Source organism: Stegastes partitus, unplaced genomic scaffold (assembly GCF_000690725.1).
Source record: "Stegastes partitus isolate 25-593 unplaced genomic scaffold, Stegastes_partitus-1.0.2 Scaffold725, whole genome shotgun sequence".
Taxonomy (NCBI): Eukaryota; Metazoa; Chordata; class Actinopteri; family Pomacentridae; genus Stegastes; species Stegastes partitus.
Genome location: NW_007578456.1, coordinates 243,080 through 255,997, shown reverse-complemented (window position 1 = coordinate 255,997; position 12,918 = coordinate 243,080). Strand labels below are relative to the sequence as shown.

The 12,918-nt window shown below is 43.7% G+C and overlaps 2 protein-coding genes across 2 annotated transcripts in view; both read right to left on the bottom strand.

The window, feature by feature from the left end:
- Positions 1–4,668: 4,668 nt before the first annotated feature.
- hspb9 (heat shock protein, alpha-crystallin-related, 9) lies at positions 4,669–7,135 on the bottom strand. Its single transcript, XM_008291193.1, has 2 exons — positions 6,776–7,135; positions 4,669–6,684 (listed from the first exon to the last, which is right to left on the bottom strand). The coding sequence occupies exons 1-2, from the start codon at positions 6,997–6,999 to the stop codon at positions 6,228–6,230; spliced, it is 681 nt and encodes a 226-aa protein (XP_008289415.1). The 5' UTR covers positions 7,000–7,135; the 3' UTR covers positions 4,669–6,227.
- Positions 7,136–11,527: 4,392 nt separating this feature from the next.
- The window catches only part of LOC103364168 (stonustoxin subunit beta-like), a 10,971-nt gene continuing 9,580 nt past the window's right edge, over positions 11,528–12,918 (bottom strand). The window contains exon 3 of the mRNA XM_008291192.1: positions 11,528–12,918. Within this exon, the coding sequence (XP_008289414.1) occupies positions 12,741–12,918 (178 nt within the window). The 3' untranslated portion in view covers positions 11,528–12,740.

Here is a 12,918-nt window from a genome sequence, read left to right as displayed (position 1 = left end):
TGATCCAAAATGACTCACAATCACTGACAAAAGCCCATCCACGTTTGGCATCGGAGGCCCAGTGGGAGTCAGATACCTAAACCCCGACAGTGTAGGAGCGTCTTCTGCTTACTTCCCACACCATAGTGCGAATACGGCAGGAAGGAAATCTGTCAAAACTGAGATTCATATAAGTCATGTGTTTGACTGATTGATCGGGGGTTAGAATTGGAAATCTGGAATAAGTTGTTCCACAGTGTGCAAGCCGTGGAGTCTTTGCTTCGGGTTAGCAACACAGATCTCATTGTTATTTAGGTCATCAATCAGATTTTGGCAGTTTGTGGTGGGAAATCTCACACATGTGGATGTAAGAGGGGACAGAAGACACCAAATTAAGCCTGCAGGATGAATCTCTCACCGCCGGTTACACCGCTGCTGCTGTGACATTTGTACATTAGTCAGGCATCCAGCTGAAAGCAGTGTTGTGGCATTAAGATGTAATGGCCCAAAGCTGCACAATAAATGCAGCCCCGCTGTGTGTGTGTTTAAACAGTATGTTCTTATTGAATACAATTTCACTTAGGCCATTTTACGAGGGCAGCAGAAGTACCTGTTTTCATTTACCCCTGCAAACTGAATACCTCGTATATTAGAATAAACTTGTTCCATTCGAGCGTGGCACAAATGCATTTTACAGCATTAACGGTGGCAGATTTCCCGTTCCGTTTTTTTCTGAAAGTCGTTTTACACAGAGGGAGGTGAACAAAAGGAATGAAAAGAATGATGTTACTTGTCACTGATGGCTTTAGTTTTAATTAGATGGATTTTAATAGCTTCATAAAATTATCTTTTCACATGGTCTAGTCCTGGTTGTAGAGAACACGATCAGGTGTCCAACAGTGAGAGTTTGGTGGTGCTGGTGCACTTTTTGGTACTTCATGTTGATGCAAAATCCATCCATCCATCCATCCATCCATCCATCCATCCATCATTTTTCAATTCCAGTTCGGATGATCCCAAGACATTCCCAGACCAAAGAGACATGTAATCCACCCAGTGAGTTCTGGATCTACCCAGGGGGTCCCGTCACAGAAAAAAAATACCTCAGCTGGCCCACTTCAACGCAAAAGAGCTTTGACTCTCCTCTGAGCTCCCTCCGGATGTCCGAGCTCCTCAATTATCTCTAAAGCTAAACTCAGCCACCCTACAGAGGAAACTCATTTCGGCTGCTTGTATTCGGGATCTCATTTTTTCCAGCTGATGTAAAAGGATTTTTAATACAGACATGATGGTTACATCCATGATATAACGCTAAAAGATTGAGGCTAAAGCTGGATTTATGCTCTGTTGGATGCTCCATCCCACCACCCCTTTCCGATGTCACATGGTGGGCGTCCATGTCACCCATTATCAGCGATCCAACATTCCCACCCACTTCGCACCATGACTGGCAGCTGTGTGGAGCTGCGACGAGCCAAGCATTGTCCTTCTCATTGTGGATCTCTATTTGTGGCACATTTCATCAGTACCAAATAAACGCGACATTATCAACATCTCCCACAGAGAGATTTTCTAAAAATGTGTTCCATTTTCTTCATCTTTTAATAATGACGTCCCCCCTATGAAGGCCGGCTTTTGATGACGCTCAGAATGACTACAGTGTCTCAAGAGCTACACCAGAGAGACTACGAACAGGTCCCTAAAGCCGCCTGTCCTTGACTTAAAATGACACTCCAATGCCTTTGGGCTTCGACTTTCCCCCTGGAGCCCAAATATTCCAATTTTTTTGCTATGCTGAAAATCCACTTTCCATTTTCCTGATAGTAGATATGTTCAAGCTGTCAGTCACATTGAGGCAGCACGATGGAACCATTTGTTTGGTGATGCACTCTAGCACAATAGACTTGAACAAAGATCCTGATTGTCTTGGAACTTTAGAAACAAAACTTCTACAAAAAAACAAGGAGAATGTAGTCCACCACCAGGACCAGCACTCACCATTGTAAAAGTGATTTAAATCCTGTTACGACCCATCTAGGGTCAGCAGGATGTCACAAAAACCAGTTGTAGTTGGTTGGGGTAAAGCAATTTATTGCTTAGTAAATGAACATAACAGAACTGTGACAATACAAAGGAAGCTGGTGGATGCTGCTTGAAATCAATGAACCAACAAAACCAAACAAAGGCTAACAGAGTGTCGAAAGCTAGCTAGCAGAAAACGAAACTAAACTCCTTAGCCAAACTTAAACCTGATAGCAACATCCACACATGACAGAAGAAACTAAAACAAACTAGTACCTCAAAGCACACAGTACAAAAAAAGCACAAGACACGAGTAACTTCTTCAAAAAGTTGGGAGTCATTGTCTTCACCAAGACTCTTCTGAAGTCCCACAACGAGTTAGCAGCAGCCAAAGAAGTCACATTTCAACAACAAACACAACAGACGGAGACACCAGGGCGGACTGTTCACACTAAATCCCAGCCAGCCTCGACTGAGAGGATGCTGGTTGATTTTATAGCCAGGTGTGGATGTCCAATCAGATGTGACCGGAGGCGGGGAGAACAAAGGCTAAGAGCAGGATTGGAGCTTCAGGGCAATCACTGCTGATGTCTGGCAGGTGTGGTTCTGGAGCACCGTCTTCAGCTGGGACTTCAGAGGCCAACTTCCCACACAATTGCCACAAGTCCACCCCATACGACGGCACAAACACCAAACACAATGAGTCCTCATAAAGAAATCCATGTCTCCATTCGCTTTCATGCAAGTGGTCTTTTATATAATCTTGATGACAAACAAACTAATGACACTGAAACAAAAATGGAAAAAAAAAAAAAAGCAGAACAAATTCATGGCACATGCATGTGATTTAATTTTATTTATTTTTTTTAGCATTGTGGTTTGGTTCTGGTCTGTTGCACATGTTCTATATTCTCCAGGAGAGGGCGTTGGATCCCTTCTAATGTAGCCACAACTGCAGCGCCGCTAAATTAGACGTGTTTTTTGTTTTAGTCATGTCTATTTTCAACAGTTCAAATTCTTCTTTTTATACTCAGGTGGCATTTTTGTGCATGAACCGGAGCCGGCAGCCTCTGGAGGCTCCAGCTATTTGAGCGATCATTGCAGCCATACTCTCGCCCAGGTGGCCTTTATCTGATTTGAGGTTGAAAACAGCAGCTTCTGACAAGCTGAAATGTTTTGGTGACTCATTCAAACAAACCGTAAGAGAATTTTATGGAAACATCCTTAAATCAGGCCCAAAATTACAACAAAATTAAATGCTGCCGTTAACATCAAACAAGCCTGTTCCGTCACTTCCGAGAGGGGATTTGAACATGAAATCAAAACCGAAGGACTGGAAGCGCACACACACATGCACAAATCAGATTATTGAGATGAGACTTTTGTATGTTCAGGCTGAAGCGGCGTCAGCAGCGTCCTCCTCTGAGGACGTCTCTCTCCTGAAGAAACAAAGTTTGCCACCTCGCTGCGCCGCAGAATCCATCTTCATTATGACCTCATGACTGTCGGCAGGGAAAGAGTGCAGTCATTTCCCAGAACAGTGTGTGTGTGTGTGTGGCTATGTCATAGGATTCATCTCCAAGTTTCTCACACACACACACACACACACACATCTGTATTGCTCTGCTGGCAGTCAACACCCTTCGCTCTGGATGTCACAGTACATGCGTGTGCAGATTTGCTGCTTTTAGAAGTGCAAGAACTTACGCACATGCGAACATACTCATGCACACGTAACGCAAACACATGCACAGTCACAATCACATACGCCCACACACAACAAACCCCTGTGGTGACCGCGAAGACATCTTATTCTGGGAGCACAATTACGAAAAATTTGATGGGAGGCAGAAACGGTGACCATGAACGAGATCGTTGTCGTGATAGCGTAGAAGCTGAAGGGATTTAAAATCATAGACACGATGCTCGACATGCATGGAGCGTCACGTGTTGTTTTCTCTGAGTCCAGACCTGTAAACCAGTGGAGAGTGTTGTGATCCTGTGCACATCGAACGAGACGACAGCAGACTTCTGCAGAGAAAAGAAACTTTGAGCTCAATGAGAAGATGCAGCTCAGCGCTTACGTCTTCCCTTCTGCAACTGTCAACTACAGGAACTAAAACGAAAGCGTTCACTGATTAAACAAAACTCCACATTACACTCAGTCATGGCCCCACTGGGGAGAACTATGAAATGACCAGCCAACCATGAGTTACTTTTACAGTCCAACACAGCAGCTCTGCCATTAAATCTACTTTTATGAAGGTCATTCATTTTTTTATTAGAGATAGGTGACAATTCTACTTTATTTCTGCTATTGAGGTCATCTTGAAGTCATAATCAAAAACCTCAAATTTAAAAAAAAAAAAAGTGCTTCAGAAAGAATTCAGACCCGACTTTTTGCTCACAATTTTGGGTTGTCGGTTTAATTTTAAATCAACAAAACTGACCTTTTGTCTGTACTATTTATCACCATATTTTTATTATTTATACTATACTGTGCTATATATATTATATTATAAATATGTTTTAATTATTATATATTATACTATATTTTGTATATATGTTATATACATTCCTGATCAAAATCTTAAGACCAGTTTAAAAAAATTGCATGAATTTGCTTCAAAATGCAAAAAGAAGAAATGGGAGCAAGAGACCAAAAGGTGTGAGCAGGCAATTTATTGAAAACAACAATCTAACTCAAATAGTCTGTGTTATACTACGCAATAGACGTTTCTGAGTTCTTTCTGCTTCTAGACACGGTCGTGCTGTTTCCATAGAGGTGCAGGACTTTATACTGCAGAGAAAAGCTACAGTGAGGAAAAATGCGACACGAGCAAAAAGAGTTTGTGTTGGTTGTCTTTTGTTCTTCACCTCTGCAGACGACTTCTGAATCTCTGTTCGAGTGTCCGTTGGATTCCTGGTCTCCTCCCTGACTGAGGCCCTTCTCGTTTGGTCAGCCGGCTCCAGGAAGCGTCTCGGTGGCTTCAGACTTCTTCCATTTCACAATGATTGAGGCCACATGTGCTCCTGGGAACACACGGCTTTACAAATGGTTTTATACCCTTGTTCTCACTGCAATTTTATCGCAGAGGTCTACTGGGATTTCCTCGGATTTCGTGGCTTGATTTTTGTCCTGAGATGCACTCTATATATAAAACAGGTGTCCAAATCATCCGTCACAGGTGGACTCCAGTGACGTTCTAGACAAAGCAAGGATAATTAAACTGACCAGATGTGGAATATACTTTGTAAATGAGAGATTTTAGTGTTTTCCGGTGATAATTTGTAATTGAACTTTCATTTAAAATGAATTTACGACACATAAAATGTACAAAAAGTAGAGAACACTTTCTGAAAACATTCTAAATTTAAATAAATCAAGAGGATTAGTTGACGACAAAGTTCTGCATGTCTTATTGGGTTCTTGTGTGCTAGAAATGCTTCATTTATTAATACTAACAAGTCACTGAATAAACCATCATTTCGTTTTTCTTAGTCAAGTGTTGCAGTTTCCAAACAGACCACATCAAACTGAAGACATGAGATTACTTAAGCCTGACTTGTTGGATTAGTGGCACTTCTTAAAGAAGATGCTGCGATTGAACATCTTTAATTCACTTTATATGTTCTGCAACTCAGTTCCATCCACCTTCATGCCTCCGTCTTTCAGCATCTTCCCCAAAAATATAACCAACAACTACTTGCACGGCTAAATACCCACGACACACTAGAGGTTTGAATTCTTGGTGAACTAACCCTTTAAAAAGAGGTCATTTGTTCGCTCTCATTTCCCCCTGACGGCTTTATTTCTCCTGCTCTCTGTCATGACGCCCTCAAGGTAAGACTTAAAAGACATTAAACTGCTGCTTTTTTGTCGTCACCTGAGCCGGCGCGCCAGCAAATAACTTCCCCCCCCAGGAAACCAAACGTCACTGGAACCTTTCAGAGGTTACCAACTCAGTCACCAGAGGGGAGCTGGAGGAAATGCTGCAACTCTTCTGTCTCCTCCCTCCATATGTGTTGGCTGCTGGCACCATCGTGTGGTGACAAAAGTCTGAAATCATTTTCCATTCAGCCTTTTTATTTTTATTTTCACAGTTTATACAAATTGCATATAATTATAAAATAAATACTCTCTTCATTCAATAGCTGTAAACTTTACTCGTCACATTGTCTCTCGGTGGGAGTGTGTGCATAAAAACATGTCGCGTCAATCTGCTTCAGTCTGTGTGCTCCTTCTCTGCTCCATCCTTTTTGATGGGAAACTCCAACGACGTCCTGAACCGGACGGGCACCTGGCGCTCCTCGTCGATTGGCTGCTGCTGGGCCACGGGGGCGTGAATACGGAGCTGTCCGTCGTCCATGAGGGAACAGGAGAGGCCGGACAGATCCAGGTGAGCGGGCAGGTCGATCTTCTGGACGAAGCCCATCTGGGAGGACGCCGAGGAGCAGAAGGAGGCGCTGGAGGTTGCCGAGGAGCACGACTGGCTCTCCTCTGCCCCGGCCTGCTTCATGGCCACCACCGCCAGCTTCCGCCCCTCCAGCTTCACGGTGATGTCATTGGGGGCGTAACCGCGGGCGTCCAGGGTCACCAGGAGGTCGCTGTTGGCTTGCTGGGCGTCCTTGTGCGACTCCGTGCTGCAAACCTCCCTCTGCTGCTCCTCATCGTCAGTCAGCCTGAAAGAGAAGCAGTCACGTGAATCCGAGTCAATCAAACCAAGTCACACCGGATCAGGTGTGTTTACTCCCGAGACGCTCGGTTCTTTACCTCGCCAGCGTGGAGGAAATGAGCGGCAGCTGTCGAAGCTTGAGCAGCTGTGGCCCGTCGTGCAGCTCCCTCAGGAGGCTGTCGGCCAGCGTGGCTCTCCGGTTGAAGAAGTCCTGCTGCAGAGAGGAAAGAGCCTCGCGACGCAGCGGCCACAGCAGCTGCTCCTGGCTGAAGAAAGGGTCGTCGCCGAACAGGCTGGTCAAAGCCGCGTGCTGGGACATCATGTCGGCGCCGGATAAAAAAAAAGGCCTGCTTTGGGGATTTCTTGATTGCGGCTCCCGTGCGTCCAGTTAGAAGCTCCCTGGGTTCCTTCAGCGTTGTGGGTCTCCCCTTGCACACCGGTCCTTCTTATACTCCAGCTGCTCCGCCGCAGCCCTCCCATCAGGCTATTTAAACCCCATGAGCTCACTGCTGTTTGTTCACATGTGCCGGCGAGGTCAGGAATGCCCCTGCCACTCATCAAAAAGCTAAAGACAGCTCACGGTCACATCCTGTTTGTGTTTGTGGCCGTGTTCACACTGCGGCTGCAAATCAGAGTTTTCGGTTCTAATATAAGATGCAATGACGGGTCCAAAAAAAAAAACCCTCCACGTTCTCGTTAAGATTTCAGATTTTATAAATAAACTTGACTTCTACCTTCTAACTATTTTAACTTGACTATTTTATGTAAAGTTTTGAACAGGTCAGAACAACACAGTGGGAGGACTTAATGGTTCTAATGGGAGGACGACCACCTTTAATTTTTGTTGCCAAAAAGGTATTTTTGATGATAAGTTCATCTTCAAGTCGTCCCAGAGGTCTTTGAGCTTCTTGAAGAACTTCCAGTATGACAACGAAATACAAATCCTGTGTGTTTTTGGTGCTTTAATGAACAATTATAGAAACGCTGGATGAACCTAAACCCTCTGAACCCTGAGCACATGTTCTGTTATTGTTGCTCCTGTCACATTTTTACTCACTGTGGGTTCATTTTCCACTGCAATATAAAGCCCAGCACCTCTGTGGAAACAGCACAACCGGGACTACAAGCAGGCAAAACTAACTATGACAATTATAATACCATGAAGCATTTAAAAAATAAATAAAAACATTACAGCAGTCACTTCCAAGCTCCTGCTCTGCACTTCCATGATTCATATTTTATCAATGAGACGTCATCTGACCAATTCATCAGACACACCAGTTAAAGATGGCTAAGAATTTGCCAATTTGTTCATTTAAAAAATAAAACAATATCCAAAGCTGCAACCAAATCCTGAAGAAACAGGAGTTAGCTGGTCTGTGCTCATAAGAAAAAAAACAAAAAACAAATCATGTTCGCTCTGTATTTGGATTTTTATGCAGTAAAGAAAGAGATTTTAAAGTCATGTGAGCGTTTAACCCACAGATTCACACATTCATATGTAAGCTTCTGTTTTCATTCTGTGCTGTGCTTCGTTATACAATCTCATCCTGCTTTTTCAAAATTAATTGAACTTAAATGAAATGGTCATTTTGCGTTTTTGAAGGAAAATGAATCATGTAGATGAATCGACTGACGGGCTACAAGGTGGATAAGTGGTTAGCATCGTTGCCTCGCAGCAAGAAGGTCGCCGGTTCGTGTCCTGGTGAGGACACCCGGGATCTTTCTGTGTGGAGTTTGCATGTTCTTCCCGTGCAGCGTGGGTTCTCTCCGGGTTCTCTGGCTTCCAAAAACACGGTGAGGTTAATTGGTGATTCTAAATTGTCCGTAGGTGTGAATCATAGACTGTATAAAAGATGGACGTAGCTACTGTGAGAAAATGAAGCCAGGGTTTTGCTACTTCCTGGTTGACATCTTGGATTTTTGGAGCAAGCGATGCAAAAGTCGTCGGAGGGGGGCGGAGCCATAGGAGCAGCGATTGGTCAGACGGATTGAGAGGCGGGCCCTCTCTGCCCCGCCCACATTTACCGCCTTCTGCTCGCTTCGTCTGCATCGTCGCTGCCGACTGTCAATCAACCAGCCACGCCCCTTGTCCCGCAAAATGTTGACGATTTTTAAAAAAGTCAGTATTGATTTATTTTCAGATTGGCCACCTGATCTCTGGATTTGACCATGAAAACTAATAAGAAAACAATCCTGAGCTGTAGGAATGCAGTATTTCGTGATCTGGTCTATGGGAGCCAGGGCTTTTTGGAGCCAGCAGCTAGCGGACGTAGTGATACTGCAGGTTTTTGACACTTCCGGGTTGGCTTCATTTGTCAGGGCCGGTTGCTACGTCCATCTTTTATACAGTCTGTGGTGTGAATGTGAGTGTGGTTGGTTGTCGACTGACCAGTAAAACAGTTAATAGATGAATTTATAGAAAAACAATCGTTGCTGGCAGCTCTAAACAAGGTATACAACATATTTATTGTTGTCCTTTGCTCGTGTTTACTTATGCAGTCTGTAAATATCCGTACGTAAATACCACTGTCTTTATTATATCTTTACTTTTAGCTTTATTTTACTTTTGTAATTATCGTCCTGCTTCTTGAATGCCTCGTCTGTATTTAGCTGCTGTAACATGTACATTAGGGATCAGTACAGTTTCTCTTATCTTGACTTTGTGCTAAACTAAGCTGGACAGCTGCTGGGTGGCGTCGCTTCATATTTACTGAACAAAGTGGTTCTTTTGCATTTGAGCTCTTACAAGAAAGCAGATAAAGGTACTTGCCAAACTGTAGTTTAGTTTTTTATTGTTTTTCTTACTACTTTTTAGTCTCTATCATTCATTGAAACTTTAATGAAGAATAATCAAGAAACAAAGGAGCCATCGGTGATCAGTTGATATCACGTCACACAGACATTGTTTCACTGCTATATGCTCTGAATATTTTCCTTGATCAGCCACAAACGGAGAGCCAAGAATTGACTTCAGCAGCTGGTCCGAGCTTCAGACCAGCAGTGCAAACAAAGCCGGTCTTGTCTCAGGTTTCAAGGCTTCATGGCTGCTTCTCTGACGGATGAGCTCAGAGCTCTAACATTTCCCCCACAGTCGGTCTGCTTGTGTGTGTGTGTGAGGCTGGATGCGAACATTACAAGGAGCCCGTGTCATATCTATTCGTGGTCTCCCGGCCATCAAACTGCCTCCACATCATTGGCTCAAGCGGCGAACTCGCTCCCATGCGACTGGTTGAAAATAGCTGCCTCGTTGTGGAATTTCCCACCTCCGCTCGTAACAGACGGCTGAGAAAAACAAATGACATCAGTTCATCTCAAATTGTGTTTATTGTTGTTGATGCTTTAGCGCGTCACGATTAACGAACTTGCGAGGTGCGTTCAGTTCCTGCTGAGTCACGGAGGCGTCGAGTCAGTTCATTTTTAGGCGTTTTGGTTTTGGCTGCAGTGGATTTGCAACAGATACAGACTGAAGATGGACAGATTAAGACATGACCAGACTGACGAACAGACAGATTTGAGTCATCAACAGAGCTACTGCAACAATTAAGAAGTGTGTCAGTGAGCCAGGGGATGCCAGGGACGGAAATAGAAAGGGAGATTCTGCGTTTTGGTCGTCTCTAAACCACAAGGATATTATTACACCCTCCAGCTCAGTCTGGGTATTTATGGTTGCATGAGACCATCTGAATGAAAACTGCTCACAGATATAACTGTTATGTGTGTGCATGTGCAAAAAAGAAATCCAGAGGAATGCATGGATTCTACAGGAAAAGCTGCCTTTAAAATATGTCGGTACAGATGTGCATTGTAGATTTTTTATATATAAATTCAGATTGCAACTGTTTTATACGAATATTCTGGTAGATTAATGGTAGCAACTGGACTTCCTTGAGCTCCTTGAAGACGTTTCATCCAAGAGGCTTCATCAGTTCTGACTGACTAGCTGGGAGTTCCAGATACTGATATCCTAAAGGAGCCATTAACACCTCGACCCATATAAAGAGGGGGAGGAGCAAAAAAACAACAACAAAAAAAACCACAATTGAAACAGAAACTCAACTGTTCATGACTCCTTTTGGATGAAACGTCTTCAAGGAACTCAAGCAAGTCCAGTTGCTACCATTAATCTACCAGAACAACCACGACCTGGATGACTGAGAATCTTCACAGACATTTATGCAAACAAAAATGTGAAATTCTTGACCACAACTTTATGTGAAAACATATTCATTTTCCTCCTGCCTGCCAGCTAACCCACAAAACAAAAGCTCTAAATGTCAATGATTTTCAGAAATGCAGAACCAGGCATCACAGTTTTGTCCTTACATGAGTTTTGACTGCAGCTGTACATGTCGGGTTTGTTGGAGACTGCTATGATGAGCTACTGCTGCATTGTAATGTGACTGAGAGCACTTTATTTATTAATCCATCCATTATCTATACACCGCTTAATCCTCACTAGGGTCGTGGGGGGCTGGAGTCTATCCCAGCTGACTCAGGGTGAAGGCAGGTTCACCTGGACAGGTAACCAGTCTATCACAGGGCTACACTTAGAGACAGACAACCAAGCACACTCACATTCACACCTACGGACAATTTAGAATCACCAATTAACCTCAACATGTTTTTGTGGGAGGAAGCCGGAGAACCCAGAGAGAACCCACGCTGCACGGGGAGAACAACTCCACGCAGAAAGATCCCGACTGTCCTCACTGAGGCGACGGTGCTAACCAAGAAACTACATTTATTAGATAACTGATTGAATAACTGGTTGAATGTTGGATGTCTGGAAGTGCCTGCAGAGAGAGTAGCCGAAAACAAACAGAACCAATGAAAACGCACAAAAAGACTTGTTACAATAATTCAACTTTATTTAATAGTAAAATTCTTTTAAAAGGAAACCCTTCCAGCACAGTAAGTCAGCACAGGGAGAGGAGAGTGGATGGAAGCCAGCAGGGGGGAGGTGGCCAGGAAGTGTTTCAAGAAAGACACAAATCACCAACCACTGGTGAGCTCACAGCCACAACAAACTGGTGTGAGATAAGGTGGCCCAGTGCTCGTACCACTGCAGCCTGTGAAGGAAAAACCCACTCTGGAGTGACGAACTTCCACCACCAGTCGGCAACCAACAGTCGGCCCAAAGTAAACTATGGAACACATCAAAGCTAAGGCCAAGCTGGAGCAAACACAAGCAAAACAGCAGCCGATTAAAACCGACAATACAACAAAAACACATTAATAATGGGTTTGTTTTTTTTAATAATGCTGGCCAAAATACGCCAGAACAATCTCTCTAAAACAGGCAAAAACCGTTAAACAATCCAGTCACAGAGGAGCCGTGATGCCACAGGTGCTTTAAATACCTTCAATAGGGGGCGGGGCCATGAGAGGAGTCCACATAACTCTCTGGCGGTGTGTTCAAATGCTATCAGGAAATACTAAATATGCCTGATCACAAATGTTTCCACCACACACTCATGGAATCCATCCATTCTCTGTACCTGCTGACCTTCATGGGCTCAAAGGGGGAACCAGTCCAAACTGGTAGAAGATCTTCAACTTGTACAAATAATATCACGTAAAAACTCCAGCACGAGTACTGAAGTAGTCTTAGCCAAAAGCACCTGCACCTATGTATCTACCTAAGGTTTAAAAAGTGGAAGAATTCATTGAAAGTTTTAAAGACTTCATATAAGACTCATGCAGTGGATGTCCAGCCCCGTTGCTATGGTTACAAGTTGATTCTTTGTAGGATTATTATTATGATTAAAGGAAAAGAAAGGAAAGAAAACCTTAGTATGGCAGGTTCTTGTCTCTTGTACTATAGAAACATCCTAAAACTTGAACTTTTAAGTAACTGTAAGACTTTGACTGGGGAAGAATCTTCACCGATTCAGTTTCATCACTGACTGCGTTCAGCTTTCTACACAAAGCTTTCACAGAAAATGAGGCACACTCGTCGTTCACTGTAGTTTTCTGTCATTAATAACGGCTTTGTGGTTTCCTCTGTTCACTCCTAATGCAGCTCCACTGTCGTGGGATCACATCTCAACAGAGCAGAGACTAAACTTCTGTCTGACTTTGTTCACTCATCAGTGGACACAAAGACACTGAGGCTGGAGAGTAACCTGAAGAGTCCAAGCCAAAGCCAGGGTAGAGAGGTTCAGTGAATCTGCTGTAGAAGGTGTAGAGATGGATCAGAGTGTCAGAGGAGACTCTGTAGAAGGACACAGAGCCAGCA